Source organism: Thalassophryne amazonica, chromosome 18, assembly GCF_902500255.1.
Source record: "Thalassophryne amazonica chromosome 18, fThaAma1.1, whole genome shotgun sequence".
NCBI classification, from domain to species: domain Eukaryota; kingdom Metazoa; phylum Chordata; class Actinopteri; order Batrachoidiformes; family Batrachoididae; genus Thalassophryne; species Thalassophryne amazonica.
In genome coordinates this window covers 53,340,296-53,354,526 of record NC_047120.1, presented here as the reverse complement: position 1 = coordinate 53,354,526, position 14,231 = coordinate 53,340,296, and the positions used below count along the sequence as shown (strand labels likewise).

General features: G+C 38.5%; 1 protein-coding gene across 7 annotated transcripts in view; it reads right to left on the bottom strand.

Annotated features, from left to right (window-relative positions):
• Window positions 1–9,328: 9,328 nt before the first annotated feature.
• LOC117530735 (potassium voltage-gated channel subfamily C member 1-like) overlaps window positions 9,329–14,231 on the bottom strand; it is a 121,389-nt gene continuing 116,486 nt past the window's right edge. For all 7 annotated transcript variants that reach the window (XR_004566439.1, XM_034193637.1, XM_034193639.1 and 4 more), the window contains one exon: window positions 9,329–11,030. Coding sequence is in view for 1 of the 7 variants with exons in the window: in XM_034193643.1 (XP_034049534.1) it covers window positions 11,017–11,030 (14 nt within the window). In the remaining 6 variants the exon portion in view is untranslated. The remainder of the gene's footprint in view (window positions 11,031–14,231) is intronic.

The window sequence follows — 14,231 nt, the reverse complement described above, 5'->3', positions numbered from 1 at the left end:
CCTCTCTGCAGCTTCTCTCCCCCTGCCATCTCCTCATTACCCCATCCCCGTAGAGACGGTGCCTGCTCCCAGACCACCAATAACCAGCACAAATCTATTTAAGCATAAAAATTCAAAAAGAAAAAATAATATAGCACCTTCAACTGCACCACAGACTGAAACAGTTAAATGTGGTCTATTAAACATTAGGTCTCTCTCTTCTAAGTCCCTGTTGGTAAATGATATAATAATTGATCAACATGTTGATTTATTTTGCCTTACAGAAACCTGGTTACAGCAGGATGAATATGTTAGTTTAAATGAATCAAAACCCCCGAGTCACACTAACTGTCAGAATGCTCGTAGCACGGGCCGAGGCGGAGGATTAGCAGCAATCTTCCATTCCAGCTTATTAATTAATCAAAAACCCAGACAGAGCTTTAATTCATTTGAAAGCTTGACTCTTAGTCTTGTCCATCTAAATTGGAAGTCCCAAAAACCAGTTTTATTTGTTATTATCTATCGTCCACCTGGTCGTTACTGTGAGTTTCTCTGTGAATTTTCAGACCTTTTGTCTGACTTAGTGCTTAGCTCAGATAAGATAATTATAGTGGGCGATTTTAACATCCACACAGATGCTGAGAATGACAGCCTCAACACTGCATTTAATCTATTATTAGACTCTATTGGCTTTGCTCAAAATGTAAATGAGTCCACCCACCACTTTAATCATATCTTAGATCTTGTTCTGACTTATGGTATGGAAATAGAAGACTTAACAGTATTCCCTGAAAACTCCCTTCTGTCTGATCATTTCTTAATAACATTTACATTTACTCTGATGGACTACCCAGCAGTGGGGAATACGTTTCATTACACTAGAAGTCTTTCAGAAAGCGCTGTAACTAGGTTTAAGGATATGATTCCTTCTTTATGTTCTCTAATGCCATATACCAACACAGTGCAGAGTAGCTACCTAAACTCTGTAAGTGAGATAGAGTATCTCGTCAGTAGTTTTACATCCTCATTGAAGACAACTTTGGATGCTGTAGCTCCTCTGAAAAAGAGAGCTTTAAATCAGAAGTGCCTGACTCCGTGGTATAACTCACAAACTCGTAGCTTAAAGCAGATAACCTGTAAGTTGGAGAGGAAATGGCGTCTCACTAATTTAGAAGATCTTCACTTAGCCTGGAAAAAGAGTCTGTTGCTCTATAAAAAAGCCCTCCGTAAAGCTAGGACATCTTTCTACTCATCACTAATTGAAGAAAATAAGAACAACCCCAGGTTTCTTTTCAGCACTGTAGCCAGGCTGACAAAGAGTCAGAGCTCTATTGAGCTGAGTATTCCATTAACTTTAACTAGTAATGACTTCATGACTTTCTTTGCTAACAAAATTTTAACTATTAGAGAAAAAAATTACTCATAACCATCCCAAAGACGTATCGTTATCTTTGGCTGCTTTTAGTGATGCCGGTATTTGGTTAGACTCTTTCTCTCCGATTGTTCTGTCTGAGTTATTTTGATTAGTTACTTCATCCAAACCATCAACATGTCTATTAGACCCCATTCCTACCAGGCTGCTCAAGGAAGCCCTACCATTATTTAATGCTTCGATCTTAAATATGATCAATCTATCTTTGTTAGTTGGCTATGTACCACAGGCTTTTAAGGTGGCAGTAATTAAACCATTACTTAAAAAGCCATCACTTGACCCAGCTATCTTAGCTAATTATAGGCCAATCTCCAACCTTCCTTTTCTCTCAAAAATTCTTGAAAGGGTAGTTGTAAAACAGCTAACTGATCATCTGCAGAGGAATGGTCTATTTGAAGAGTTTCAGTCAGGTTTTAGAATTCATCATAGTACAGAAACAGCATTAGTGAAGGTTACAAATGATCTTCTTATGGCCTCGGACAGTGGAATCTTCTTCACAGACTAAAGTTAATTATGGAGTTCCACAAGGTTCTGTGCTAGGACCAATTTTATTCACTTTATACATGTTTCCCTTAGGCAGTATTATTAGACGACATTGCTTAAATTTTCATTGTTACGCAGATGATACCCAGCTTTATCTATCCATGAAGCCAGAGGACACACACCAATTAGCTAAACTGCAGGATTGTCTTACAGACATAAAGACATGGATGACCTCTAATTTCCTGCTTTTAAACTCAGATAAAACTGAAGTTATTGTACTTGGCCCCACAAATCTTAGAAATATGGTGTCTAACCAGATCCTTACTCTGGATGGCATTACCCTGACCTCTAGTAATACTGTGAGAAATCTTGGAGTCAGGATATGTCATTCAAAGCGCATATTAAACAAATATGTAGGACTGCTTTTTTGCATTTACGCAATATCTCTAAAATTAGAAAGGTCTTGTCTCAGAGTGATGCTGAAAAACTAATTCATGCATTTATTTCCTCTAGGCTGGACTATTGTAATTCATTATTATCAGGTTGTCCTAAAAGTTCCCTAAAAAGCCTTCAGTTAATTCAAAATGCTGCAGCTAGAGTACTAACGGGGACTAGAAGGAGAGAGCATATCTCACCCATATTGGCCTCTCTTCATTGGCTTCCTGTTAATTCTAGAATAGAATTTAAAATTCTTCTTCTTACTTATAAGGTTTTGAATAATCAGGTCCCATCTTATCTTAGGGACCTCGTAGTACCATATCACCCCAATAGAGCGCTTCGCTCTCAGACTGCAGGCTTACTTGTAGTTCCTAGGGTTTGTAAGAGTAGAATGGGAAGCACAGCCTTCAGCTTTCAGGCTCCTCTCCTGTGGAACCAGCTCCCAATTCAGATCAGGGAGACAGACACCCTCTCTACTTTTAAGATTAGGCTTAAAACTTTCCTTTTTGCTAAAGCTTATAGTTAGGGCTGGATCAGGTGACCCTGAACCATCCCTTAGTTATGCTGCTATAGACGTAGACTGCTGGGGGGTTCCCATGATGCACTGTTTCTTTCTCTTTTGCTCTGTATGCACCACTCTGCATTTAATCATTAGTGATCGATCTCTGCTCCCCTCCACAGCATGTCTTTTTCTTGGTTCTCTCCCTCAGCCCCAACCAGTCCCAGTAGAGGACTGCCCCTCCCTGAGCCTGGTTCTGCTGGAGGTTTCTTCCTGTTAAAAGGGAGTTTTTCCTTCCCACTGTAGCCAAGTGCTTGCTCACAGGGGGTCGTTTTGACTGTTGGGGTTTTACATAATTATTGTATGGCCTTGCCTTACAATATAAAGCGCCTTGGGGCAACTGTTTGTTGTGATTTGGCGCTATATAAAAAAAAATTGATTGATTGATTTGATCCAGGATGTCTCTGTACATTGCTGCATTCATCTTCCCTCAATCCTGACTAGTCTCCCAGTTCCTGCCGCTGAAAAACATCCCCACAGCATGATGCTGCCACCACCATGCTTCACTGTAGGGATGGTGCCTGGTTTCCTCCAAACATGACACCTGGCATTCACACCAAAGAGTTGAATCTTTGATAATTTTGTTTCTCATAGTCTGAGAGTCCTTCAGGTGCTTTTTGACAAACACCAGGTGGGCTGCCATGTGCCTTTTACTAAGGAATGACTTCCATCTGGCCACTCTTCCATACAGGCCTGATTGGTGGATTGTTGCAGAGATGGTTGTCCTTCTGGAAGGTTCTCCTCTCTCCACAGAGGAATGATAGAGTGACTATTAGGTTCTTGGTCACCTCTCTGCCTAAGGCCCTTCTCCCCTAATCACTAAGTTTAGATGTGGGGGCCAGCTCTAGAAAGAGTCCTGTTGGATCCGAACCTCTTCCATTTATGGATGATGGAGGCCATCATTATTTTCTGTGGAAGGGCACTGTAAGTGACAGGCGTGAGGGAAAACCAGGTGCAATGTTTGGCCCGACCTTTCTTCACTATTGAGGCACAGTGCAGACACAACTTACCTTTTGGTCTTGGGTTGTGACCTCAAAAGTATAATCACAGATGGCAGGCCACAGGTCAACTTTTATCTTAAATCAACTTTTTACTAGCTCTGTTCTCAGAATCAAAACAAAGTTCCCATTCTCGGCCACTCCTCCTCAAACCCCGCCCACCCCGCCTTGAGCACAAAGAAATACGGTTAGACTTTTGACATATATGGATTCTAGTCTGACTGTGCTCTTGCTCTTCAACATTTTTTTTTACCTTTAAATGTTATTTTTTGACTTATTTCTGCAATGTTGCTGGCCTCCGCCAGCTTGCGGTTGTGGGGGACGAAGGCTATATGGTGAGCTGATGACTGCTGTATCTTTAAAAACTGGTAGAGGAGCAAAAGCTTCACAGGGCAGGACTTACATGTGCTAAATGTACACACTTAGCCAGATAAAGAATATAAACAGGGGGCAGAAAAGCTCAGAGCACAGAGGGAGTGTTGCTTCTGCAGAGGATGCCATTATGCTACTAAATATTTATATAGAACATAGTTTTTGACTGTTTTATTAAAATGTAAAATGTTACTTGGGATACATTTAAATATGGTTGGGTTTTCATGTTAAACATCCTAAAAGTGTTAAAATTCTTTCTCTCTTGAGAAACGTCACTGCTATAATATCCAACCCCTGGCAATAATTATGGAATCACCGGCCTCAGAGAATGCTCATTCAGTTGTTTAATTTTGTAGAAAAAAAGCAGATCACAGACATGACACAAAACTAAAGTCATTTCAAATGGCAACTTTCTGGCTTTAAGAAACACTATAAGAAATCAGGAAAAAAAATTGTGGCAGTCAGTAACGGTTACTTTTTTAGACCAAGCAGAGGAGAAAAAAATATGGACTCACTCAATTCTGAGGAATAAATTATGGAATCACCCTGTAAATTTTCATCCCCAAAACTAACACCTGCATCAAATCAGATCTGCTCGTTAGTCTGCATCTAAAAAGGAGTGATCACACCTTGGAGAGCTGTTGCACCAAGTGGACTGACATGAATCATGGCTCCAACACGAGAGATGTCAATTGAAACAAAGGAGAGGATTATCAAACTCTTAAAAGAGGGTAAATCATCACGCAATGTTGCAAAAGATGTTGGTTGTTCACAGTCAGCTGTGTCTAAACTCTGGACCAAATACAAACAACATGAGAAGGTTGTTAAAGGCAAACATACTGGTAGACCAAGGAAGACATCAAAGCGTCAAGACAGAAAACTTAAAGCAATATGTCTCAAAAATCCAAAACAAATGAGGAACGAATGGGAGGAGACTGGAGTCAACGTCTGTGACCGAACTGTAAGAAACCGCCTAAAGGAAATGGGATTTACATACAGAAAAGCTAAACGAAAGCCATCATTAACATCTAAACAGAAAAAAACAAAGTTACAATGGGCTAAGGAAAAGCAATCGTGGACTGTGAATGACTGGATGAAAGTCATATTCAGTGATGAATCTCGAATCTGCATTGGGCAAGGTGATGATGCTGGAACTTTTGTTTGGTGCCGTTCCAATGAGATTTATAAAGATGACTGCCTGAAGAGAACATGTAAATTTCCACAGTCATTGATGATATGGGGCTGCATGTCAGGTAAAGGCACTGGGGAGATGGCTGTCATTACATCATCAATAAATACACAAATTTACATTGATATTTTGGATACTTTTCTTATCCCATCAATTGAAAGGATGTTTGGGGATGATGAAATCATTTTTCAAGATGATAATGCATCTTGCCATAGAGAAAAAACTGTGAAAACATTCCTTGCAAAAAGACACATAGGGTCAATGTCATGGCCTGCAAATAGTCTGGATCTTAATCAAATTGAAAATCTTTGGTGGAAGTTGAAGAAAATGGTCCATGACAAGGCTCCAACCTGCAAAGCTGATCTGGCAACAGCAATCAGAGAAAGTTGGAGCCAGATTGATGAAGAGTACTGTTTGTCACTCATTAAGTCCATGCCTCAGAGACTGCAAGCTGTTATAAAAGCCAGAGGTGGTGCAACAAAATACTAGTGATGTGTTGGAGCGTTCTTTTGTTTTTCATGATTCCATAATTTTTTCCTCAGAATTGAGTGATTCCATATTTTTTTGCCTCTGCTTGGTCTAAAAACGTAACCGTTACTGACTGCCACAATTATTTTTCCTGATTTCTTATAGTGTTTCTTAAAGCCAGAAAGTTGCCATTTGAAATGACTTTAGTTTTGTGTTTCTGTGATCTGCTTTTTTTCTACAAAATTAAACAACTGAATGAACATCCTCTGAGGCCGGTGATTCCATAATTTTTGCCAGGGGTTGTACATTTTGGGCTGAAATGGGTCATTTTACAATATATATTTGTAACAAAAATACTATTATGGACCCCTGCTTGCTCTGTACATTGTGTGACACTCCCATACAGTCAGTATCAGAAAGGGATCATGAAACAAAGCTGTTTCCTTCCATTTAAAGTGGCAGGTACTTGGATTTTTTTTTTTTCTTTTATTCAGCATAAATTACCCCATGGGATGTTTTTTTTTTTTTTTTTTTTTGCAAAAAACAAACAAAAAACTAAAAAAAAATTAATTAACTATGAATAAAGTTGTATTATATATAATGTGATGCATTTAATTTCCTTTAAAGGATTCTTGTGTTATATTTTTTAAAAGATCTGAGAAATATTCAAAGTTTTTAAACATGTGGTAACAGTGACCATCAGTAAAAGAATCGTGCAGTCGCAGTGTAGGAAACATTCCATCAGATACAAATCTCAAACTGCCACAACACTGATGTCACTTTTTCATTTATTTTAACATCATTTCAATGATTTTAAGCAATTTTAATGTCTCTGAAAAAGCATCTCATGATTCCTAATCAGTGATTCATTCAAGCTGATATGGAGGTTGGTTCACATTAGATCGCATTGACATTCATACATTTTAAGTCTCAATAGTAGAAATATGTTCAGTTATGACACTTTATTGATATGTTTCTATTTTTTCTTCAAAATATAAAAAGATAGATCATGAACATTCCATTGAAATATACTTTATACAGTTCTTCATGAGTTGTTCTTTGTGTTCCAACATTTCAAAAAATAAAATCCGGCATAAGCCACAACCAGATACTCCAGTGACCACCTCACCTCCCCATTCACACTCCTACTACGACCACAGTACAATGGACTAGTACCCAAGTCTGCTTACCTCAATGCACGGTAGTGTGTAATAGCATTACATAATATTAAATGTATGACATTTGAAATTCCAAATTAAAGGAAGATAATAAATATATTATAAATATAATCAGCATGGTAAATAAATCACTCTACGCAGAAGCCACCACGTGTGGTTGCAATCGTCGGAACTGATGACAGAACATTTGCATCTCAGTGAGCATACAATGTGCAGCATCAGTGGCATTTGTGGTGCAGATTGCATACTGTGTCTCAAATAAAAACCAAAACCAACAAAGAGGCACATAAAGAAAAGGAGGATGGTACAATGGAACATGTGACATCCACCGTCCACATATCTGCACCACCTACTTAGTCTTTGAACCATTTTGATTGTGCGTAAGTTATCCGACAATGTGTGAAAATAAAACAGACTGAGCACTCACGCCATTGTAGTTCACTCCCTTCCACATGACTAAATCAGATGGCAGTATTACGCGATAGAAAAGGAAAGACATCTTTTTCCAGCCTGGCTTGGGGGAATCAAAACAGCCACAATGACGAAAAATGAAGAAACTTAAGGTGCAGTAACCAAGAAGTACAAACTCCTCTGTAAAACTGTGCACTTTGCTTGTATCGCTATGGAATATTCATACATTGGCTTTTTAAACTTATTTTGATTTCCATAAGCCGCAGTTGGTTAATGTTTTCCAAAATAGGAACTGAAATCAGAGTTTTAAAAAGAGAAGGGACTAAAACCATTTTTGCAAATGGACATAAGTTCTAGACCCTGTAAAACCTGTGTAGACTCAACAGAATGTTTGAACAGCCTCTGTAGTCTACATCACGCCCTTGAGTCTCGTGTGCGGACGAGCCTCCAACTGCAATGGACGGGGAATGGACAGAGGACCATTCAGCTGCCTGAGCTGAGCCCTGGACCAGCAGGGCCTGAAACTCAACTGGAATACCAAACCAAGGACAGGGTACTCGCAGACAATGAGGTGTTTTCTAAGCAACACATTTGTACACCATCCTCCCCTGGGTGGACACTGGTATCTCTTAATTGTCTCATTCTTGCAGCACTTTACTGACATCATTTTTGGAAGCTCTGGGTCTCATTGGTGCTCACGCAGATTGTAGCCAGCTGGATAACAGGGACAACGCTCACGGGGGGGGTACGACAGATGCGAGACCTGACCAACCTCAACATGAAGCTACTTCTACACACGCATTCCGACGCTGCGAATGAGAGTAGATTTCAGTTGCCTCTCTGAGGAAGATTTTGCTGCTCTGCGACACGGCACAGTGTTCGTAGTTATCGGGGGCGGGATTTGCGACGAAACGTGAGAAGGGGTTGAGGGGATACGTCAAGACTCGTTTGCTCCTTTGAGAGATTATCAAGTCATAGCGCATGCGTATTTTTTTCTGTACACTTCACTGTGAGGTGTTCACATTATCATTTTCTGTATACTAGAATTCATTATGTTAGAAAAGAAATAGCAAAACACCTACATCCACACAGACCAGCAACACACCTGAGTCCTTGAAACCAAATGGCAGTTTGTTCCATGCAAACGTGAAATCTCTCATGACTGTCAAAATCTCTAATTTAATGAATCGGCTGCATTTTTTTAAAACTCTTGTTGTCACCTTTAGGAACATTCGAGATGTTCAAGACCATTGGAAATCTCTAACTCTAAGCTGTACCCTGCTATTGCCACGTTACAACTCTTGTACATTATTGCCAAAAGAAAAAAGCAAACTATGAGCCAAAAGTTGCGGTACAGAAAGCTGCTGTTGCTGCTACGGTAGTTGTGCAAATGACCAGAAGTGGGAAGAATCCCCTTTGTACAAATGCTATAATTCGGCTGGAGGGTGGGGGGGCTGGAAGGGGGTTCTGATTTAACAAAATGAAACTTATGGCAGCAAACGCTAGGATGAGTAACGTAGGGCAGTAGCTGCAGAGAGATTTCATCAAAGAAAACGTACTTCAGGGTGTACTTTTCAAACATACATATTTCAATATTCACATTTTGTTACTTTTCAAAACAAAATATAGCTCTTCTCTTTCATTATAATCTTTTTTAAACATTAAATTGCATATAACATTTTTTTAAATTCATTTTATATATACTTTTTTTTGTATCTCTAGCACCCTTGTGTTCAAACTAAGGGCTTGCAGAAAAGACAGTCATGCAAAGTAGTCATGCTGGTAAACAAAGTTACAAAAATGCATTATCTCTTTTTTCCCCCCCATTTCTTCATCTCAGCATCCATCCTTCTGTTATCCCCTGTGATTTTCTTTCTAGGAAAGAGTCTTTCATTGCTTAACGTCTTTCTCAAAGAAAAAACAGAATAACTCTGTTGCTTTGTGGAGAAGGCAACTGATCCATACCCACTCCCAGTTTCCCACACTGATTATTCCCACCTCCCCCCCAATCTACATCTTTTCTTCACATCTAATGCCACAAATATTTGTGTTTATCAAAATATAGATTTGATCTCTTTGTACACTTCCACGCTTTCTCTACTCTTGGTCCATTTCTGTGCCGAAGGGTTCCGTCTTCCTTTCCACATTGGCTTTTGCCTTAGAAGCAAGTCATTGGCAGCAAGAGGGACAAGAGAGAGATGGGGGATACTTGTGCCTAAACTGGCAGTGTCGCCGTTCACGTTGAGCGGGAGCATTGATCTGATTGGTCCCATTTAAAAAAAAAAATCACAACAGGAAATCCAGCTAAATATGTGATTAAAAAGCATATTGTTGACTTTGCGTTGACATTGAGGATCATGAGCCTCTCAAAGGATCGACCCGATCAGTTTTTGGTGGTGGTGGTATCTTACGGGGGGGTACTGTGGAAATATGCATAACGTCAGTGGCAGTTAAAATACTAAGTATTTCTCTTATAACGGAATGACTGTACGGTATTACCTCACTCTAAATGCAATATTGGTCCTAATCTACAACACATTAAGAAGTGCATGCCACAGTACCTTTGGTATCCGAGTGGATTTTAAGATAAGCCCATCTGAGCTAAAGATAACATAGTTCTATTAGCATGATCTACAAACGCCTAGGACAATCTGTTAGCGCTGATGCTACATGTGCTTTGTCTGCTCAGCTTCACAATTATCTCTGCTTTCGCAGTATTTCCGGGAAGGGCAGTGTTTTACAGTCTGGTTAATGGAAATGGAAGACAGCTTTGGTGGAAAAGGTGACTGATCTACTGATTGGTTTAGCGTGCACTCTTTGGATGCAGTGCCTTCTATCTATTTGTTGGGAGGAAGAACGTCGGCTAACTGATCATTTGTCCATCACGTCTGCTGTATTTGTTGCTGTATTTCTCTCTCGCTCACTCACTAGAAATGTACTAAAGAGGAAAATGACATCTGAAAGTATTCTTGAATGCATAAAATTCCTCTGTCGTCCAATCACTGATGCAGCTGAGTCAAGTTCGTTTCCAGCCAACAAATGCTACAATGTGTTAGCAGAGATGCTACATGGTTCACTCGGTGCCCCTGGTTCAGCACTGTTGAGGGTGTCGATCATCGCACAAGATGGCAAATATAATGCTGTCAAAGTGACTTCATCTGGAATGTGTACTCAGGAGTCCCATTTTTTTCTCCCAGAGTGTCAGTGCAATGTTCAGTCAGATGCCAAAAAAAACTAACAAAACAAAATAAGGTCAGTCAGACAGTTGTCAGAACTGTGGTTGGAGTTCCGAGAGGCTGCTTTGGTAACAATATGACGAGCAGACCATTCAAATTTTTTCTTTATTTTTTTTTTTCAATTTTATGATTAATCTCTGGTCTCTCTCTCTTGTCACCCCAAAGATCTCCTTTAACCATCCATCCGTGTCACATCTCTCTCTCTCTTATGTGGCTCCCGCCGCAAATTTGTGAGTAGTGGTTTCTGACTCCTTGTTAGAGAGAAGGCGAATGCTAGAAACTTAACACTGCAAAGACAAAGAAGAGAAAAACACGTTACTTTTCGCAACATAATGAATACGTTTCTCATGTTGCAGAAACGTGACTCAAAATGTTTGCAAACTTTTAGCATTTGTGCAAAAAGATTTTGTTTTTTTTTTCAGATTTGGGCTTTGCAAACTGCAATCAACATTAACATTTTAAATTATTAACATTGTGCACAAAAAATGGGAATAATCAGGGATTATTGTTACCTGTAAACGTCTGGTTAACTGTGCATGCCAGAATGAAGTGCAAAAAAATTAAAAATTAAACTGCAATGACAAATTCTAGTTAGACTACTACAGCACACAAACCACACACATTATTATCAATAACAAAATAAGACAGTAAAACATGAGGAATCAGTATTAGACATTCAAATAGTCACTCTGCTCTGTAATAACAATGAAAAACACAACAACTGTATTTACACAAATGGGTTATGGACAAAAAAGTGAGCATGATTAAATATGAATGTAGAATTTCATTTAACATAATGTGAGTATAATTTCACAGTTGGACACACATGGAACTTTATGGAACTTTGCACATATACAACCCCTGGCAAAAATTATGGAATCACCGGCCTCGGAGGATGTTCATTCAGTTGTTTAATTTTGTGGAAAAAAAAGCAGATCACAGACATGACACAAAACTAAAGTCATTTCAAATGGCAACTTTCTGGCTTTAAGAAACTCTATAAGAAATCAAGAAAAAAAGATTGTGACAGTCAGTAACGATTACTTTTTTAGACCAAGCAGAGGAAAAAAATATGGAATCACTCAATTCTGAGGAATAAATTATGGAATCACCCTGTAAATTTCCATCCCCCAAACTAAAACCTGCATCAAATCAGATCTGCTCATTGACATTGACCCTATGTGTCTTTTTGCAAGGAATGTTTTCACAGTTTTTGCTCTATGGCAAGATGCATTATCATCTTGAAAAATGATTTCATCATCCCCAAACATCCTTTCAATTGTCCAAAATATCAACGTAAACTTGTGCATTTATTGATGATGTAATGACAGCCATCTCCCCAGTGCCTTTACCTGACATGCAGCCCCATATCATCAATGACTGTGGAAATTTACATGTTCTCTTCAGGCAGTCATCTTTATAAATCTCATTGGAACGGCACCAAACAAAAGTTCCAGCATCATCACCTTGCCCAATGCAGATTTGAGATTCATCACTGAATATCACTTTCATCCAGTCATCCACAGTCCACGATTGCTTTTCCTTAGCCCATTGTAACCTTGTTTATTCTGTTTAGGTGTTAATGATGGCTTTCGTTTAGCTTTTCTGTATGTAAATCCCATTTCCTTTAGGTGGTTTCTTACAGTTCAGTCATAGACGTTGACTCCAGTTTCCTCCCATTCGTTCCTCATTTGTTTTGTTGTGCATTTTTGGATTTTTGAGACATATTGCTTTAAGTTTTCTGTCTTGATGCTTTGATGTCTTCCTTGGTCTACCAGTATGTTTGCCTCTAACAACCTTCCCATGTTTTTTGTATTTGGTCCTGAGTTTAGACACAGCTGACTGTGAACAACCAACATCTTTTGCAACATTGCATGATGATTTACTCTCTTTTAAGAGTTTGATAATCCTCTCCTTTGTTTCAACTGACATCTCTCATGTTGGAGCCATGATTCATGTCAGTCCACTTGGTGCAACAGCTCTCCAAGGTGTGATCACTCCTTTTTAGATGCAGACTAATGAGCAGATCTGATATGATGCAGGTGTTAGTTTTGGGAATATGCTTGGTCTAAAAAAGTAACCGTTACTGACTGCCACAATCTTTTTTTTCTTGATTTCTTATAGTGTTTCTTAAAGCCAGAAAGTTGCCATTTGAAATGACTTTAGTTTTGTGTCATGTGTGTGATCTGCTTTTTTTCTACAAAATTAAACAACTGAATGAACATCCTCCGAGGCCGGTGATTCCATAATTTTTGCCAGGGGTTGTATATGTGTGTGTGTGTACAATGAGCAAAAATATAAATGCAACACTTTTGTTTTTGCTCCCAATTTTCATGAGCTAAACTCAAAGATCTAAAACATTTTTGATGTACATATGTATGTATGTTCTATGTGACCTTTTATTGTGGCCAGCCTAAGGCACACCTGTGCAATAATCATGCTGTCTAATCAGCATCCTGATATCCCACACCTTTTTTGTTCCGTGTGTGTTTATATAGATAGATAGATAGATAGATAGATAGATAGATAGATAGATAGATAGATAGATAGATAGATAGATAGATAGATAGATAGATAGATAGATAGATAGATAGATAGATAGATAGATAGATAGATAGATAGATAGATAGATAGATAGATAGATAGATAGATAGATAGATAGATAGAGAAAAACAGACTGCACAGCTGCAGCACATTTTGTATTTGTATTTGTATTTGCTGCCAATATTTGACCAAACTCAAGACATTATTAGTAAAAACTGTCCATAAATGTAATCCCACTATGTGCATTTTCTCAAAGACAAAGACACACACAACAAAAGATTTGTATACAGTACACACAAGACATTTGATAACTAGACAGATATGTGTGTGCTCAACTGCTGTGATTTTAATTTGGAACATGTTCTGTGCTGCCCCATCCACAGGTGGAGCCCAAATAAATAAATAAATTATAAAATAACTAAACAGTCACAAGAAAAATAAGAGCTGATTCCACTGAAAATAGTTCTGCATGTGAGAAATAGGAGGAATAGCTATCAAAACAAGTTATAACATAGTTCTGTGCTCAAAATCAGATATACTGCTTACTGACTAGTATATACAATACTGTTTGTATTATTTAATAACTGTTTTAAATGAAGTCCAAGACATACTGACTTGAAGATGTACATGTATCCATCCCCTGACCTGTCTAAAGAAAACTGTAAAACTGATGTTCACAACTGTCAGTTGTGCTTATCAACAGAAACTGCTGTCCTTCCATCTATTCCTTCCGTACGGCAAAACATTCCGCATCATAAAACTCAAGAAACTGAAATTTTTGCATGAGGAATATTGTACACCTAAAGACCCGTGAGCTAATTTTTAATTGATTTCTGATTATTTTCAATAATGTTTTTTGGTGTTTATATTATACAGAATTGCTACATAGCTCTATAGAATTGACTGTCACTGTTTTCATCATAAAACTGACTGCTTATTCTTAA